Source organism: Cynocephalus volans, chromosome 9 (assembly GCF_027409185.1).
Source record: "Cynocephalus volans isolate mCynVol1 chromosome 9, mCynVol1.pri, whole genome shotgun sequence".
Lineage (NCBI taxonomy): Eukaryota > Metazoa > Chordata > Mammalia > Dermoptera > Cynocephalidae > Cynocephalus > Cynocephalus volans.
In genome coordinates, this window is record NC_084468.1 from 92686724 (window position 1) to 92706088 (window position 19365).

Genomic DNA, 19365 nt, shown 5'->3' on the forward strand with positions numbered 1-19365 from the left:
GAATGTGACTAAAGAACTGAATTTCTAATTTAGTTTTAATTATTTTAAACTAAATAGCTATAGTGGCTGGCAGCTACTATATTGTATAGTGCTGGTTATAGAGAGGTCTTATTACAGTCTTTCTAGACTGCCATATATCTTGAGCATCATTCATTGTCAATGAATCACATCTGAAATCCCTTAATGATAACTAACAAAGCTCTTTGTGTAGATTTTAATATTATAATTACCTCTTGAATGTGGATTCCTGATAAAGGTATTTCAATGCCTAGGAAGTAGATTAAAGTTAAAAAATATATATGGATATAGATGTATTGTACTGTTAAACTACAGTATTTTCTTGTATACAGTCATCTGTCATTTAATGATGGGGGATACATTCTGAGAAATGCAAACATCACGGGGTGTATTTACATTAATATACATGATATAGCCTACTGCATACCTAGGCTGTATGGTGTAGCCATTAGAGTCTTGTAGGACCACTGTTGCATATGCATACAGTTCATCATTGACTGAAACATCATTCTGTGGTACATAATTGCAGTATATCACACAAAGGTAACTATTAAGATTTTTGGTATATTTACTTCTAATAATTTTGTATGTCTATTTCTATAATTGGGTTTTTACAATTAAAAAATCTTTGCTAATATGTTATATGGAAAATGGTATTTTTTAAAGCTTGCTAATGAGATTAAAAATTGTCCAGTATTTTTAGCTAGCTATCTCCTCTTTTGTAAGCAATCATTGTATACATTGTGAATGTTCTTTACACAGAATCCTTTCCTGCTCCGTGCAGAATTATTCTTCTCTGTGCTTCTATGTTTCTTTGTATATGTAATATTTATCACATGTTCATTATCTACGTGTCTGTCTTCCTTTAAAGAGATTTTGAGTACCTTGACAGCATGGGCCATTCCTCTTACCATTTTCAGTGCCTTAGTACTCAGTAAATATTTGCTGAACAAAGGTATAGTTTACAAGGAATGCTTCCAAGATACATGTAGCTTATCTCTACCCTGCAGATTAGAAGGTAAATACGTTTTAATTTTGATTTTAAGTTCCTTTTTCCAGAAAAGCTAATTGTAAATGTGAGGAATATGAATCCTCTTTGCATGTAGCATTTTGACTTAGGGGCTAAAGTACTTGCATGTTAATAAGAGTTACATTATCAGCATATAAATAAAAGAATTATCAAAATATAATTATAATAAAATATTCTCTTTTGCTTAAATAGTTGCTGTGGATAAACCGAAAGTCCTCATAAGTCTTCAGGGAAATCTGAGAAATGGAGGAATTGATTGTATACTTACTAATGTATATAACTGAGGAGAGAAACATTTTATCAGTGAACTTGTATTTCACTGTAGTTCATTCTATCATTTGGCTGTGATGTTCTTTCTAAATAAAGGATTTTTCACCCTCCAGAGAGTCGCAGTAAAAAATTTTAAAGGATTTTCCAAAACCCTGTTTCAGGAAAGGCAATCTTTTTCTCTAAAAGGCCATATTGTAAATATGTTAGGCTTTAGAGGGCCATAAAGCCTCTGTCAGTACATCTCAACTCTGCCATAGTGCAAAAGTATCCATAGACAGTATGTAAATGAATGGACATAGTTGTGTTCCAGTAAAACTTTATTTACAAAAACAGACAGCAGGCCAGATTTGGTTTATGTCTTTAACTAGAAATGTTACAGAGAAATAGCTAAAATAGAATTTAAGATGTTTGACTTTAATTCTTTCCTTTGTTATTAATTAGGCAAAGGTAAGAGAAAAACATTTTTTTTCTCTCTCTTTTAAGCTCATCAGTACCAGTACCGTGGTTTTTCATAGCATGTTCTTGTTTTACTTCTGATGTTTGCCCATTCATAAATACTTTTTTAGGAGAGAAGAAGGAGAAAAAACAGCTATCAGTAGCAGGAAGTGCCGACTCTAAGCCAATAGATGTTTCCCGTCTGGATCTTCGAATTGGTTGCATCATAACTGCCAAAAAACATCCTGATGCAGATTCTTTGTATGTGGAAGAAGTAGATGTTGGAGAAATGGCCCCAAGAACAGTTGTTAGTGGCCTGGTGAATCATGTTCCTCTTGAAGAGGTAATCTGCACAAAAATTACTGTTGCATACATATGTCACTTTTGTTCCCTCTTTCCTGATGTTTTTCTATTATAATTTCATATCAGATGACCACATGACATAAGCCAGTATTGATTAATTTAATTGATTAGTTTGACTATGATGGATTCCACAAAATAAGGTGTATAAAACCACTAAAAACCTGCAAAAGATCTGTGTATTTAGATAGACTTCGTGAGGATCGAAAGAAGAAAGTATGTATTATTTTTCTCTATTTTTAAAATGTTTTTAGTTTTGTATTTTATATAAAAAACTATATATATATTTTAAATGTCTAAGAAACAATAAAATATCCAATTTTTTAACAAAGGAATGCCATTAAATATTGCAAGTTTAATCTCCATGATCCTCTCTCCTTTTTTCCTTAAGCATGAAAATATTTCTTGCATTATAGAGAAATAAAACTGGTTCTCATACTTTTAGATTGGTGCTTTTTGGCTTTATATAACAGTGATTTTGAAAAAAAATCAAGGAATGATGTCATTATGGAACAATGATTAAAAAAATGATAATTATGGCTGTTATTTTTAAAGTACTTAATATATTTTAATGTAACACTATTTTATTTACAAGAACTCTTTTAAGTAGTATCATTCCCATTTACAGATGACATTTAGGAAGTGAAGCAACTTGTGCACATATGTAGTATACACTCATTCATCTGACTCCAAGGCCAATTGCCCTTAATCTCTACACTGGTCAGCTTTACTGTTTACTATTCAAGGTGAGGTTTAATCAGTCTTGAGGCTTCTAACTGCAGGTACTGTGCAGTTTTTAGTGACATACACATGATCGAGGTCATAAGTCACAAACTGTTGTGTCATGGAAGGAATGCAATACCAGAAAGTTTTAGTTTATCTCTCATAGTATTTAAAATAGTTCTACATGGAATTTCACATGAAAATCCAGATGTCTTAATTCTTTAAAAGTCAGAACCAATAATATAGAAGCAGAGAGTAGAACAGTGGTTATCAGACACTTGAGGGTGGGGGGGAGAGGAGGGAGGATGGGGAGAGGTGGATCACAGGGTATACAGAATTACTGTTAGATGAGAGGAATAAGTTCTGGTATTCTGTTCCACAGTAGAGTGATGATAGTTAATAGTGAAGTATTGTGTATTACAAAATAGCTAGAAGAGAGGCTTTTGAATGTTCTCACTGTAAAGAAATGGTAAATACATGAGAGGTGGATGTGCTAAATACCCTGATTTGATCATTATATAACATGTATGTATTTAAACATCAGATTGTATCCCATAATGTGCAATTACAATGTGTCAAATAAAAAAAATTTTTTTTTTAATTTAATAAAATCGATTTGGGGATCTAGGCATCATAGATCTCAGCTGGATGACAGGGAGATGCCAGCCAGATATTTAAAATTGCTGTACTCAAGAAGATATTTATAATTTTATTATACATCTAAAAGAAATTTTTATAAAGATTAAGTTACATTTAACATTTCAGGTTTTCAAGTAAGTATAATAAACTCCAACAAATCATTCAAAAAAAATAAAAAAATAAATTTCAGAGCTGAACCCCACCTTTACCCCTTGCCACCCCCCTGGTATTTTCTGAAGGCAGAAATTGGCTGAGGCTTAATAGTGTGGGTAACCCCTTTAGGTGGAAGTTATACTCTTCACCACAGTTTCAACCATTCCATAGTTGAGGTAGAGGTTCAAAGCTGAGGTGGAGGGTCAGTTGTTTGATGTTTATCATTATTCTTCTGCTAGTGTTATACTTAATGGAAGGTTATGAGGAGAGTGAACTATTTCTCATAACATGTCTCAGGAAAACAAGAGTGCTGTTTGCTTTTTCTTCTAGGGTAACTTACTTATTTCCTTTACCTGCCTTATAGATAATTTGAGTTTTGATTCCTGGTCTGGGCTATTGTTTCAGCTTTCTAATTTCAGACCTACCAGAACACAGTACAGATAATGGAACAATATTGACCTGTCGATCAAGAGTTCAAGGAAGTAATTTTTTCCACTTCCTACTTAACAAGCTCACTTCTTTTAGGTCTTCAATGCAATTATCTGAGTCAGTGAAGTTTGGATTTTAAGTGTTTCATAAAGGAACTGATTGTGAGGCAGAGCTCAGAGTTTGAAATCCCAACTTTTCCTCTCCTGGTGGGTTTAGCACCAAGGTGTGTGCTTGTATGTAGCAATATTTTAGAAAACAAACTGTGGCTACAGTTTATATTACTCCCTATTCAAAATTTAATGATTTCTATAGTGGAAATAGAGTTGGGTATTTGGAATATGTGAAAAGTAGTGATGGTATATTTCACGAAGAATATCCTTGCATGGTAACCATTTTAAAAGCATATTGATACACCGTGGTGAAAACCCTTCAGAGCAATGTTTCCTGACTCCTGTTATTTTTTCTTTACAAGCTTTCAAGCCCTCTTCTCAACACAAGTTTACTTTGTTTCTTTCTTTCTCTTCCTTCATCTTCGAGTACTATATTTACCTTCTTGAAGAAGTAAATGGTTTTAAAAAAAATCTATTTAATAACAGAAAGAGTCAAATACAGTAATCATTTTTAGTTTGCTTTTTCTATATGTCTTCTATAGTAATTTGAATCATCTACCTATTTCCTCTGCTCCATGGTACTTGAGAGATATTGCAAAGAATATGGACTTCAACATTAAGATAGCGCTGCCTCTCTGTTCAGTGCCACTCTGCTGCTTCTTGGTTTTGCAAACTTTGGCAAATCCCTACATTCTTTCATTTATATTTCTAGATGCAAATATTAATTGGGTACCTGCAATGTACAGGGCATGATTCTAGACAAAAGATATAGCAGCAAATTAAATAGATAAATAGGTAGACAGATTAAAAAAAAAAAATAGCCATGCCTTTATAAAGCTCACATTCCTATGGGGGAGTCAGAAGACTATCAAGACATAAGTAAATATATAGTATGTAAAATAGTTATAAGTGCCAAGAGAAAAGTAAAGTTGGGAAAAAATCTAGGAAGTATTGAGGCTAGGATCATGTTGACATTTTATATAAAATACCCAGAGAAAGCCTCCTAAAGGAAGTGATATTTGAGTAAAGGTCTAAGAAAATAAAGAGAGCAAGTCATATGTCTATCTGGCTGAAGAGCATTTCAGGGGGATACATACATCCCTGGGATACATACATGTATGCCTGGGATGTTCTAGGAACAGTGGGAGATCAGTGTGACTAGACAGAGTAAAGAAGGTGGAAAGTCATGGGAGGTGAAATCTGAGATAAGTTTGCCAAATGGCATAGGTCTTATAGATCATTGTAAAGAGTTTGGCTTTTATTCTGAGTGACGTGAAAACCATTGGAGGATTTCTGAGCAAAGGAGTAACATGGTGTACGTCATATTTTAATATGATCATTCTGGCTCCTCTGTTGGTGAAGGGAAGATAGAATTTAAGAAGATCAGTAAAAATGTTTCTCTTATCTATTGACAAAGAGATAGACTTGGCACGTGCATGTGCTTTTTATCCTTTTAACATTCTTTTTTTATGGGACCAGAACTCCCAAGTTAGGTTCATAAGGAACCCTGGAGAAAAAAACCAATTGATTGTGAGCCAGCTTAAATTGGAAAAACTCCTCCTCATTTGGACTTCTGTTCTCATAAGTTGATGATTTCTCTTCCAGAAGTTATCATTCACAGCCAAAAGCAAAGCTATTTATATAAATATCTGTATCTAACCCATCATGACATTACTAGTAAGCATTCTATAAAGCCAGGGCACTTAGCCCTTAACATTGCATACCAAATTTTGCAGGTTCTGTGTTTTTCTAAGGAAAAGGTCCACAGCTATCATTGTATCCATAAAGGATTGCATCTAGCTAACCCTGTTGCTTTTCTTATACATTTTTTCCTATAATTTTTTAAGTTCACATATATTACAAGTACATTTTCAAGGTATTTGTTTGAAGCATTGGAAGAGGAGTATTATTCATGAAGTTCCCCTAAAAAGAGTCATTCTGAATTTGAGTCTTACATCTATTTTTTTACATCAGAATTTAGGAGTAAATTCACACATAACATTTATTTGTAAAGCCTTTTTATCCAGAGGGCATCTTTCTACCCCCTGTAGCAATGGTTCTCTTGTATGTTTTATTTTAAATCTGTAGAGAAAATTTAAAGAACTGTATTCCTTATTTTTGCTAGTTGGGGAAAAAATTAAGTCACTTCAACTTTTGAAGATTAAAGAAATTTGTATTCACTTCTATAACAAGTTGTAGAAATAACCCTACATGTTAATTGCAGTGTGCATAATGTTTGAGTTGTTAAATCATCATTTTTTTTAAATTAGGAAATAAATCATGCATAGTGTTGGAAATGACCAAATGTGTAGGGCAAACATGCACACGTGTAAATGTATGCATTTATTTAGTGCTAAATGCTTTGCATGATTTAATCTTATGACAACTGTTTAATGTTATTTCCCTCATTTTTCAAGGGAACAAGAAGGTCAGCTTTATACATTCCCATTCCTAGATGGCAGCTGAAATTTAAAACCAAATCTGTTTCACTCATTTACTTATTCATTCAATGAATATTTAACTGAAAGGCCTCTGCTCTTTCAACCATAATACATTGTCAGTGTGGAGGATTTTTTTTTTTCATGTTTATTCATGTCTTCATAACAACAGTAAACTATTTTAGACACACAAAGATATATACACAAAAGTAGAACATTTGATATTTAGCATATTAGGTATACCTATGTGTATTCTAGATATGATTGTTCTAAATCTCTGTACATCTTTAGTGACCAATTTATGTTTCACACAGATGCAGAATCGGATGGTGATTTTACTTTGTAACCTGAAACCTGCAAAGATGAGAGGAGTACTATCTCAAGCGATGGTGATGTGTGCTAGCTCACCAGAGAAAGTTGAAATCTTGGCTCCTCCTAGTGGGTCTGTTCCTGGAGACAGAATTATATTTGATGCTTTCCCAGGTAAGTATTTATTACTAAGTATTTAAATAGTTTGGGAATCAGTTCTCAAATTAGTGTTTGTAATGTTTAAAGTTTAAAATAAGTCCCACATATGTTATCACAAGACTTACATTAAATTACCATTGTTAAATATTACTGAGTTCTTTGAGACTGGCTCAAGATGACATGTGAGCACAACCATTTAATCGTCCTCCTCCCTGTGACTGCATACCTTACATAAATTCACACATTACATAAAACACCAGAGAGATTTTTGTCCTGGGTAAATTAACTAATATTAATACCTGCATAGCAGAGAGTATAGCATGGATAGAGAAGAAATTAATGTGCTGCAAAATCATTTAAGCTATAGATTATCTCAGAATGCAGCACAGAAAGACAAAGATGAAAAGTTCAGACATGGGGGAAAGATTTATAATTCTCAAAGTCCATCTGTTAATATACTTGCATATGCTTTTACTTAATTTCAGGATATCCAGAAAATCTCTTAAAATTCAATTATTTTAATCTAAAAGGAAGTTTTATTTCGTATTGTTTGTTTTCTCTAGTAGAAATTCTTCTGAGAAAGATGAAGCTTCATAATGAGTGAGAAAGTTTTTTCAAATAGGTCTTTGAAGCAGAAGACAAAGGATGCTTGGCAGATGTCGAATAAGTATTTCTTTCATAAAATGTAGAGAACCTCATAAGAAGAAAAACAGCAGTGAAATGACTGCACTTAAAGGATGTTCATTAAAATAAAGTAATGGGAAAAGCAGAAATAAATTAGGGTGACAAGTAGAATAAAGTTCAAAAGAATTAATCTGGAAACATATGAGGGCACTTCAAAAAGTTTGTGGATTTGTATTATCTTTTAATTCTCTTTTTCTGCAAACTTTTTGAAATAACCTCATATTTGTAGAAATAGCTGAGTTTTAATGGATCAGATGATGTGATTATATAGGTATGTTTTTATAATCCTATTTAACTGTTTGATGAAATACGAGAATATGAAGAGTTTTAACATTGGAATAGAAAGATAGAAAATATGAATGAAAACATGGATTAATTTCCTTGAAACTCATTTCCACCCTCCTAATTCAAAAGTAGATTAATCTAAAAAACATGGGATTTTTTTTTACAAGTATCCATGACTTTGAATGCATGTGTATGTATTGAGCCTTGGTAGATGAGAAACCATAATGATCAGTGCTCTAAAAACCTTTTTTGGTAAATTAGGTTTGGGGAAAATCCCAGTCTCGATTTTTTCAAAGAAACCTAATGTCTTTAAGTTTTCGGAGCATTAGGATCATCACTGTACTCCCACAATATCAAAACCTCCCACTTTGGGGTAAGCAGTCAGGTGTATACCTGACTAACCTGAAATTCTGTTTAGAAGTCTTATTCACTAAATTGAATGACAATGAAAGTAAACTTTTAAGATTTAGAATACACTGAGGAAAACAACAAAAATAAATAAATCCTGACTTATCTTACCAGATTAACATTTGCCTTTCTTTTCATTTAATACTTAACACTTAGTGCTTTTTTTTAGTTTTACTTTTTGACATTAATTGTAGAGTCAGATGTTTGGAACTAGAAGAAATCATCTATTTTAACCTATTGTTTTGTAAATTTAGAAACTAAGGCCCAGTGAAACTTAGTTACTAGCTTGAGGTAACAGAGAGTTAGTAGAAGGATCAAACCATATATGTGAATGAACCTCTAGTACTATAGTATTTTTGTTTGTTGATGGTTGCGTGCTGTGAATTAATATGGACTATTTAATTAACGCAGGCTTATAGTTCTTTTATTACTATGACAGCTCTCATTCCCTTATCTCATAGAATTAATAGGTAAGTATTTCAGAGTTTGAATCAGTTTTTATTATCTGTATGTTACTGTTGAATAAATTGAAAGAAAGTTTTTCTTTAGTTACCCACTGACTTAGCATTGTAGGTGCAAATAGCCCAGCATGGATTTCTTGCTTTTACTGTATTCTTGAATCTTTTAATCAGTTTGGCTGTTTGTATGTTTATATTTACTTTGTTCCAAAGTCAGGTATTTCTTCCAAATTCAGTCTCCCCTTGTGCCTTAAGCACTTGAATATGTGAAGGTACAAAAAATATTTGTAAAGTTAAAGAAGGGAAAACCTAACTTTAAAGTAATCCATTAGGTTATTTGAATTATTCTCTAACACTCATAATATGCTTAACCAAGCTGAACAGAATCAAGTAATTGATAAAGTTTGGGACATGAGCTCTGTTAATGCTCACCTTGTGTATGCTTCCACACCAGTTACTGTTTCTGTAGCAGCAGATCTAAAAAGAAGTAACAGTTAATACTACACAATAGACCATTAGTCTTATAATTTTTATTCTTTGCCTAGAGAGAGCCATGAATTATCAGTACTTCATTTTTCAGCATCTGTTTCACATTGTAAAGCTTAAGGTGTTTGCTGGTACATTTTGATATTCTCTTATGCTCAGTGTCTAGAGATTTACATTTCATGTTATATGTATTAAATGTGGCATAGAAATTGCATTTGGGGCTCAAACCTTTGAATTGCCTTTTGGCCTTGGAAAAGCTATTACACTTAACAACTATTTTCTCTAACTACAAAACCAAATACTTCCATAGATTTTAGAAGATACCACATATTATTTCTAGAACAATAACTAAAACCTTCCTCACTCACCCAACACATTTTTAATCTGTGTAAAACTATAAATAAATTTTAGCATGTAAATATGGTAACTGGTCCCTAAAGCACCAAGCAAAAATAACTCAAAAATAGTTTTACAGCCAGGAGAACAAAGGCAATGACAGCTCTTTTTAAGAATGCACTAGTTATGGACTAATAGTAAACGAGAATTTACATTCAGACTTTAAACTTTCAAGTTCATGCTAATTTCTATTGATATTGAGTCTTACTAATAATACAAATTAATAGTTAATCACAAAGCACAGGTTTTGGATCTATTTATTCTTTAAAACCAAAATTGCTTATACTTCCTCCTCTCTAAAATCCATTTCAATCAAGTTTCGAACCACTTTGGTTAATTACCAGTTGCTCCCTGTAGCTAAACGGCTCATTCTCAGTCCTGTTGTTAATTAACTTGGCTTCTGGCACCACATTCTTCTGGTGGTCTCCTGGTCATTTCACTGGCTGCCCTTCTCATCTTTGCTGATTCTTCTTCATCGTCTTTACCCTCTTACCACTAGAATTCCTCAGACTTTGGTCCTTGTCTTCTCTTTTTTCTTTCCATGCCCAGTTGCTTGGCAATTTTATCCAGTCACTTATCCAGCTGCCTAGTGGACTTTGTCAGTCACTTAGATGTCCCAAGGGAGAAGAATACATGTTCCAAATCTTCCTGCTAGAATTCCCTTTTTCTGCAGTATTTTCCATCTCATTTGATAGCAACTCCATCCTCCCAGTTGCTTAACTGCTTTTCTCATACCTTACATCTTCCTCTTCACAAAATCCTAGTGACTCTACCTTCTGAACATATCTAGGATCACTCCTATCATCTCCACCGCTATCAGTCTGGTCCCAGTGCCAACATCTATCTGGATAATTGCAAAAGCCTTCTAACTGATCTCCCTGCTCTTTGCCTTGCCCTTCTCCTCCATCTATTTTCAATTATAGTAGCCAGAGTAATGTAGGTCAGATTTTATTTCTCTGCTCACCTCTTTCCACTGACTCTTTCCTCATATAGCTACAAGGTTTGCTGTCTCCTATTCAGATCATTCAAATGTTACCTTCTTTGCTTTATTTTTCTTTAAAACACTTATCACCACCAAATATACTGTATACTATTTATTGTCTGCCCATATGGAATGTTAAGTACCATTACCCCAAGGTTTTTTTTTTTTATTATTATTATTCACTACTATATTCCTAGCATCTAGAACAATGCCTGGCATAAAGTAGGAGCTCATTAAATTGGTCAATGAATAATAGAAGTAAATGTATTAGTAAAACATTTTTTTAAAGTATAGTATTTTGAGAATAGACTTGAGTATCTTCCTTCATTATTGCCAAGATCATTCCTGTCAAAAATACCAAACCACTTTTGTCTATTAATTAGCTTTGCAAAATTAATTGACCCCTATTTACTGTTATATTTTAGTTTTTGTACTACAATTTGTGATAGTTATGATTATTATAATCCAAAAATTTAATCAAACATAGAATAATTAGTGTTAGGCTTATTATGGTTCATGCCAGGTATCAAAGGGAAATTGCTGATCAATGAGTATTTCATACAAATAAAAAGGTCTAATTATAATGAAGTTTCTGGTTCTTATTCAGATTTGTGAATGCCTAGAACTCTGGAATATGTATTTATTTCTTTTTATAGGTTTTAAATGTGAAAATGGTAGTCACAGCTTTTTGGGCACTAAAGTTTTTTGGACTTTCTCCTCTCAAACTAGTTTCTTTTTTTTGTTTGTTTACCTGTTAACATAAGTAACACTTTTATTTTCAAAACAAAAGAATTTAGTGAGAACGGCCTTGTTTTATGTTTATCCAAATCTCTTCAGTGTCTGGTTAACAGACGAGAGCTGGATTCCCAAATTTGCTTCTGCAGCCAATCTTACAATATGTTGTTTCACCTGAAGTATATGAAGAAAATCCAGCTTCATACAGGTGTGTAGTTGGGAAAAAGACAAATATTTTAATAGGTTTCTTTTTCCAGATAATTGTGGTTCTTCTTCATTAGTACTACACCAAAACTCAACATGTGGTAGCTTCTTAAAGATTAGTTGCAATGTGGAATCTGAATGTATATCAACAAACTTTACGTATTTCAGTAACGGTAAAATCCATTGGTCTATCTTGTGTTTTGAATGTTTTCTTTTACACATATATGTTTTGTAACATCATACATTGATCATTTGGAAAATATTTATTCCACTAAGTAACTTACATCTTCCAGATATTGACATGTTTTGTGATATTAGTTTCTGGAAAATTCTAAGTCAAGTTTGTGTGAAAATATGAACGGAAAAAGGGAAATATCTGAGTATTATTGTGAAAATAGTTTTGACCTTGAAGATCTCTTGAAAGGGGCTCAGTGACCCCCACAGAGGTTCAAAGACAACCCTCTGGGAACTTCTGCACTGAAGTGAGGGACAGGGGATGACCATTGGGAAATCCAGGTGTGTGTGGCTGAACCCCAATCCTCTGAAGGCAGGAAACCCACGAAATTGGAACTAAAATGGAGAGCCAGTCCCATGGCTGGGAAAAAATAGATTATAAGTGCTTGGGCAGGGGCTCAAAGGTCATCCTCCTGTGAGCAGCAAAAGACATTTGAGAAGCATTAGGCCCCAGCAGGCAGGACCCAACCACTAGATACTGATCAGGGAGTGTATTTAAGCCCTTCTGAGATACTAATCTACCTCCCTTTTAGCTAGATGGTGTCTGCAGTGGAAAGGAATGCCAGCTGGACAGAGCTGACCAGCAGTGGCCAGCAATAAAGTGAGGTGAATGAACGTACATGGAAGAAACACCTTCTTAGTGATGATTTTGTCCATCTCTTTGGGGTTGGAGTCAAAACACAAAAAGTCTAGGAGAAAATAAGATCAAGGGATGACAAGAGGGGATCGAGGAAGGACCCAGGAGCAACAGGCACCAATTTGCTCTATGGTTTTTGCAATACTCTGTGCCATAACCTGATCCTTCGCAGGAAGCATCTCATGTCTTCATTATTCTATCCGAATCCTAGGTCAGCTCTTGGCATCTCTCTTCTGGTACTGGTCTCTCTGCTTTCAGGGCTCCAGTCTACCCCAACCCTGCATTCAGAGCTTTCTTGCTGTAATGCAGATCTGATCGTGTGTTATCCTCGCTTAAAACCTTTAAGCACTCCCCCTCATTGTCTGCAGAGTGAAGTCCAAATTCTTTGCGGAGACACAGAATCTGGCACCAGTTGGCCCTCCTGTCCTTCCCACTCACCTCTTGCTGCTCCACCACTGACCTCTCTGTCCAGCCACGCCTCAACACACTAGGCTATTCCCCTCTTTTTGCTTTTGCACGCATTCTCCCTGAGGCTCCTTTGCACGCATTCTCCCTGAGGTTTGGAGGACTTTTCATCTGCTTGTCTTTCAACATCCCGCTCAGTTATATACCTCCTCTCAAATGGACTTTGGCATTTTCTCTACATACATTTTCTTCGTACGTAATTATCCGTGTGTCTTTCAAGATGCGGCAGCCATTAGTGCTGTCGTCTAGATAGCTCTGTCTTCCCACAGCCCCTTTTGGGTTTGTGGTAGGACTGCATTTCCTGACTCCCACATGCTTAGATGGAGCCTTGTAACTAATTCCAGTTCTGGATAATGAGTTCTGCAGGGAAGTGAGACGTGGCACTTTTAGGCCAGAGCATTTCATTGCCAGTGAAAGGCCATCCAGAGCTCCTTCCCTCTCTTAAACTAGTTTCTAATACCTATGTGTTTTTTTTAGATTGAGCTGACCTAAAACAATCTGTGAATGATTAGTTATCTAACAACATGTGTAACCATTTCCCAGTGGTGATTATTGGCATGTGTTTAGCAATTTCCAAGGCTCTGCAGTTTTTACTTTTAAGGACTTATATTAATATCGTCACTTATTTTTCAATAGCCATGCCAAAAAAAAAAAAAAGGCTAGAAAAATAAGATCTTGAAGAAGGTAATAACACATAAGAATGATGAAAGACTTCTCTGGAAAATATAGTTCATTTTAAAGAATTCTTTGTAATATTAGGTATATTTTTCATGAGAGGAGATTTAAACTCCCATTTCCACTAGCTTTATAACCTACCAAATAGCATATGTTGAGAAATATTTTGAGTAAACCAGAAGGTTAACAGTGCATCCAAGACTTTTTCAGCTCAAGTACTGGTTCCCACAGGAAGTTCCCCCGTTTTAGAAGTAAGAAAAGGACAAAAAAGTTCTGGCCCAGGCACACCACCAGTGCCTTGGGGCCTGCCTGGGAACCCAATGTTGGAGCCTGGGACTGGACCCCACTCCCACATCCAGGCACACCATGCCAGTGCCTCGGGGCCCACCCAGTGACCCGAGTCATGGAGAAGGGGACTGGACATCCCCCCACAACCAGGCACACCGCACCAGTGCGTTGGGGCCTACCCATTAACCTGAGGTATGGAGCTGGGGACCAGACCTCCCTCCTATGACCAGGGACATTCGCCAGCGCCTCGGGGCCCGCCCGAGGACCCATGGGATGGAGAAGGGGGCCAGACCCTCCCCCCCCACAACCAGGCACACCGTGCCAGTGCCTCAGGGCCCACTCAGGGACCCAAGGAATGGAAAAGGGGACTGAACCCCCCTCCCACAACCAGGCGCACAGCACCAGGACCTCGGGACATGCCCAGGGACGCGAGGTATGGAGCTGGGGACCAGACACACCACACAACCAGGCACACTGCCAGCACCAAGGAGCATACCAAAAACATCACCTCCATGTGGGTGGCCCACCACAGCCACCACAATAACCATGGCTGCCCCAAAAGTGGCTAGACACCAGAACCACCACACGGATGGTCCACCAACCACTGGAGTGCATTAACCCAAGGAGAGTCACCAGCAGAGATAAAGAAGAGGATGTCTCTCCACAAAGCCCATTTCAGAGTGACAGAAGAAGCATTATGATAATATTGGGGGACCTGATCACACCTCTCAGCATTGGAAAGATCACCTAGGCAAAAAATCAACAGATAACCATTATTCTTTCAGAAGGAGAGAAGAAATCTTGGGTAATTAGAGGGGGGAGGGGGAGGGAGAGAGATAGGACAAGGGGCATAAAGAATAATTACGATTTGTAACAATATATATGCTAGTAATATTGATTTGATCAACATATCTCAATGTTGAACCCCCCCAAAAATATAATCAATTTTGATTCAATAAAAATAAATAAAAAATAATAGATATTTGTGAAACACTTCTGAGTTTACTAAGCTCTTTATAATCATTGTCTCATTTAATGATTTGTTAAATACTCACAAGTATGTTTATGGTATTCAGGTATTGAATCTGGTATATTAATATTAAGAGTCATTCACAGACAGCCTGCTTCTATGTAGCAGAGCAGCTCCCTGGCTTCGATCTATTGACAGGCCTCAATACAAGGGTTTGTAATACAAACAAACAAAAGTAAGTCAAGCTTTGGAGATTTTTCTTATTAGTTCTAGTTTATTTTTAGTCAAATCGTTCCTTGAAATTGTATTAGTCTTATGTGTGAAGTTTAAAACTATCAGATCTTGGCTCCACGAGTGCCAGGTCACCTGGGAACCTTTCTGAGCCTCAGCTTTTTGGTCTATAAGAAGGGATTTTTAATGGTGCCTATCTCATCTGGGTTTTGTAAGCTTTGATTTTTGAAACACTTAGCCAACTGTGTGGTGTTTAAATTCTGGACTGTGACCTATGTACTTCAATTTTCTTGTCTGTAGGATGTGGGTAATTAATGTTACTTACATATGTACTGAGAGGATTAAGTAAATAAATATATGTAAAGCACTTAGTACAGTGACTGGCACATAGCTAGCTCTATATACATGTTATATATTACTATGAACATTATCTTGTGTACATGGCTATATCTTTCTAGATCGGAGAAGCCTAATTTTGTGCTGCACCACAGCCTTTTGCACTTGGGCTTATATCTGCATATATTTACCCACACAATCTATATTTTTAGTAAGAAACTGTACAATTGAACGTGAATCTGGGACATCTTGTTTCTAGAACTAACTCATCAGTTTGACAACATCTTTTTTTTGGGGGGGGGGGGTGTACAACTCTGACCTGAATAGCATCTCTGCCTCTAGTTTTCCAGAATTCTGGAATGTCTACTTTCACATGATTTGTGCATAAGATTATGCTTTTGGACTGAGGAATGATTTAGAAACAAAAAATAAAAATCTTGTGGATCTAAAGGGCAGTTTAATTTTATTGATTGTATTTTTTTCTATTCTGTTTACTAATTAGAGTTTCTCTATTGTCCAATCAAATGTCCTTAAAGGGATAAGAGAAATCCTCATCTTTTATAGGAGTCCTTCTTTCAGTTTTAGTTCTATTGCATGTTCTACTGTAAATATGCTGTTCAGTTAACTAGTCTATCATCTCTGAAAATCTGCGTATTAGAGGTCAGTATCGTATGTACTTGCCAGTTTCATAGTCTTTGAAGAGCTAATAAAGGGCAAAACTGCCAAGGCCAACCAATTTAATCAATTTTGTATGTATGTGCAGAGAATAAATACCACTTTATATAATAAGATGTAATCAGAATATAGAATATAAGTAGTTCCAGTAATTAAATGATTCTTTTTAAGTAATTCCAACAGATTTCAACTTGGTAGTCACTGAAAAAAAGATCTAGAAGGTTTTTATTTCTATCATTACTGAATTATATTGCAGTAATATTCTTTCTGTTAACTCCAGGAAAACCATTTAATTCTAATGCTTATGAGATACATTACTTTTCATCATTGTATCTTGAACTGATTCTTCATCCCAAATATTATTGGACATCTGCAGTTTTAAATTATGTTATATTAATCTTTACTCTCTACTTCCCTATTTTTAAGGAGATTGTCTGGTATGTTATTTGTCTTTAAACCTACTTATTTTTCTTCTATAGACTAAAGCTTATAGTATGAGTTACTATAAAAAGAGGGGTTGATGGTATTATCCACATGTAAGAGGGTTATTTGTTTCTTTTCCAAAGCATAGATTTGGGAGGCAGGGTCCTGTACTTGCTGAACATGGGCTTTGATGTCAAATCCTGGCTCTACTTGTTGTTTGTGTGATGTTGAACAACTTTCCTTCTCTGAGCTTTTGTTTCTTTATATTTAAAATTAGACTTGTATGAATTTCAGACAACAACATATGTTCCTAGTGCTTAGAAAATGCTAGTCCTTGTTTGCTCACCAGTTCTTTGTGTCTCTTTCAACCAAGGAATAGGTAGCAAATGAAACTCAAAGTAGTTATCATAGTTTAGATAGATAATCCCAACATTTAAGCCATTTTTCAGTATTAAAGAAATATTTAAGCACAAGAGCAACAATTTAGTCGTTCATTTTATATATTGAAACATATGGTAAAGTATAAGCTGCTTCTGCCAGGCATAAAAATATAACACACCAAAATATACTTTTATTTTTTTCACAATTTTTCTTTATATGTAATGATAAAATGAGTGTCTTGCATTTTCTTTTTGATAATTTGGGAAACAAATTCATTGAGTTATATTACCTGTAGAACTATTGTAAGAGTAAAAAATAATACCCTTAACATTCATAAGAAAATGACAATAACTTTTATTTTACCAATCGAGAATATAAACTGCTGACATCATAAAAATAAAGTAAATGTTAAATTTTGTTTAGATGTAAAGATTGAAAAGTACTGCCAAGACAATTCACTAGAAATCTCTACAGACAATTTCTTTAATACTTTTGTATGTTAGCTGTGTAATTTTCTTGTGTTTTATTTTTCCCTCAATAGGAGAGCCTGACAAGGAGCTGAATCCTAAGAAGAAGATTTGGGAGCAGATCCAACCTGATCTTTATACTAATGATGAATGTGTGGCTACATATAAAGGAGCTCCCTTTGAGGTGAAAGGGAAGGGAGTGTGTAGGGCTCAAACCATGACCAACAGTGGAATAAAATAAAATTCTCCCATTAGTGAAATACATTGAGAAAACTTTAATAATAATAAAAAGGAATGTATTTGTCACTTGTACCCAGAATATGACTGGCTCATTTTTGTGTTATTTCTTTTCTAGACTTGACTAATCTTTTACCTTTTGTATATTGTTTTCAGTTGATTGAGGAAACACTGCACTTTTACCTATGATTTTTCATCATTTATAATGGAAGGAAGAAGTAGCCTATGTTTGTGATAATTTATCTTTTAGTGGGATATTGGTTAGCAGGTTATTTTTTCTTTATACATTTAGATGCATCTTGAACTAGATTAATATTTAGTTTCATTTTGGTGGGTACATGATGTGTGAAATTTCAAGCCCTTGGATTGTTAGTATATTGTGTTACCTGTATTATAAATATCCTATCTTCTTTAAAATGACAGGTTGGAATTTTTGTCAGACTTATTAACTAGTTATATTGTAATAATATTAAAAATGACAAACTGTTGATTCTAAAAGCCAAACATCATAAAAGATAGGAGAAATGGCATTTGAACATTTTTGCTTTGCTGCCAAAGTAACCATAACTTATAATAATACTTAAAGTGACTTTTTAAAAAATCTTAAATTTCCAACTATGTATATTGAACTTCTTCTTTCCATTTAGCAAAATAATTAGTAATAAGTTTTGACTAATTCTAAGTAATAAAAACATTGTAAAGTGTTGCCACTGTAGTTTTCAATAAATTGATCATAAAAGCAGCAGTCCATTTTTCTTTTATTCTAGCTCCCTTCTAAAGATTCTTTGGGTGCCTAATAATCGCCTATTATCTTTAGAAGAACATTTGAGATTGATATATTTTGCTTTTTCATATATCATTATACTGTCAATATATTAAAAGAAATTATAGCCTAAAACTTAAATACACATATATGTTAAGGTGTCAAACACCGATTTTTACTCAACTTACAAATATTGTAGAAACAATGAAAACTAACTTAGGAATTAATAAACCTCAGGATCACCAGCCTTGAGATTACAACTGATGGTTTGGACTACCAAAAAAGGAGAGCATCTATGAAGGCAGGAGTATGAACATTGTTTAAAACACACACACACACACAAAAACATTCTAGCACCATAGCTGTCTAAATCTTCCAATAAGGAGAGGCAACAAAACAAAAACAACTAACAGCTATGAAACAGCCCTGTGTGTTACGAGAAGTAATTATAAAGTTTATTAGTTTAACTTCATGGAGCTCTGGTAGGCCAGGATATAGTACTATTACAGATGTTATATCTTCATTCTGAAAAACTGCATATGAAGAGAGCATCATTAACATCTGCTGATAACTAAACACAAAGTGAATTTTAAGTTATTTTGTTCTCAAGATGTGATATTTTGGGGGGAATAAAGACTTTGGGTGACAAAGTCTTTTGTGAATCTTTCCTAATTTTTTCTCAATTATATTAAATTTTTTAAAAAAATTTAAAGAATATTTTAACTACTTAAATAGTTGAAATAATCTCCTGTATTCATTTTTTCCAACTGAATATTGAAATACTCTAGTCCATATAAAATTATCTAAAGTTTTGATAGTAAAGTCTAAATTAGTGATTATACCATATGTAGACCCTAAAAATAATAAAAAAC

The 19365-nt window shown here is 34.5% G+C and overlaps 1 protein-coding gene across 3 annotated transcripts in view; it reads left to right on the forward strand.

Annotated features, from left to right (window-relative positions):
- AIMP1 (aminoacyl tRNA synthetase complex interacting multifunctional protein 1) overlaps window positions 1-18361 on the forward strand; it is a 34454-nt gene extending 16093 nt beyond the window's left edge. For 2 of the 3 annotated variants that reach the window (XM_063108277.1, XM_063108274.1), the window contains exons 5-7: window positions 1885-2096; window positions 6920-7088; window positions 17568-18361. In XM_063108277.1, the coding sequence (XP_062964347.1) occupies window positions 1885-2096; window positions 6920-7088; window positions 17568-17734 (548 nt within the window). In that variant the 3' untranslated portion in view covers window positions 17735-18361. The remainder of the gene's footprint in view (window positions 1-1884; window positions 2097-6919; window positions 7089-17567) is intronic. The other variant, XM_063108276.1, reaches the window with a different exon arrangement.
- Window positions 18362-19365: the final 1004 nt, after the last annotated feature.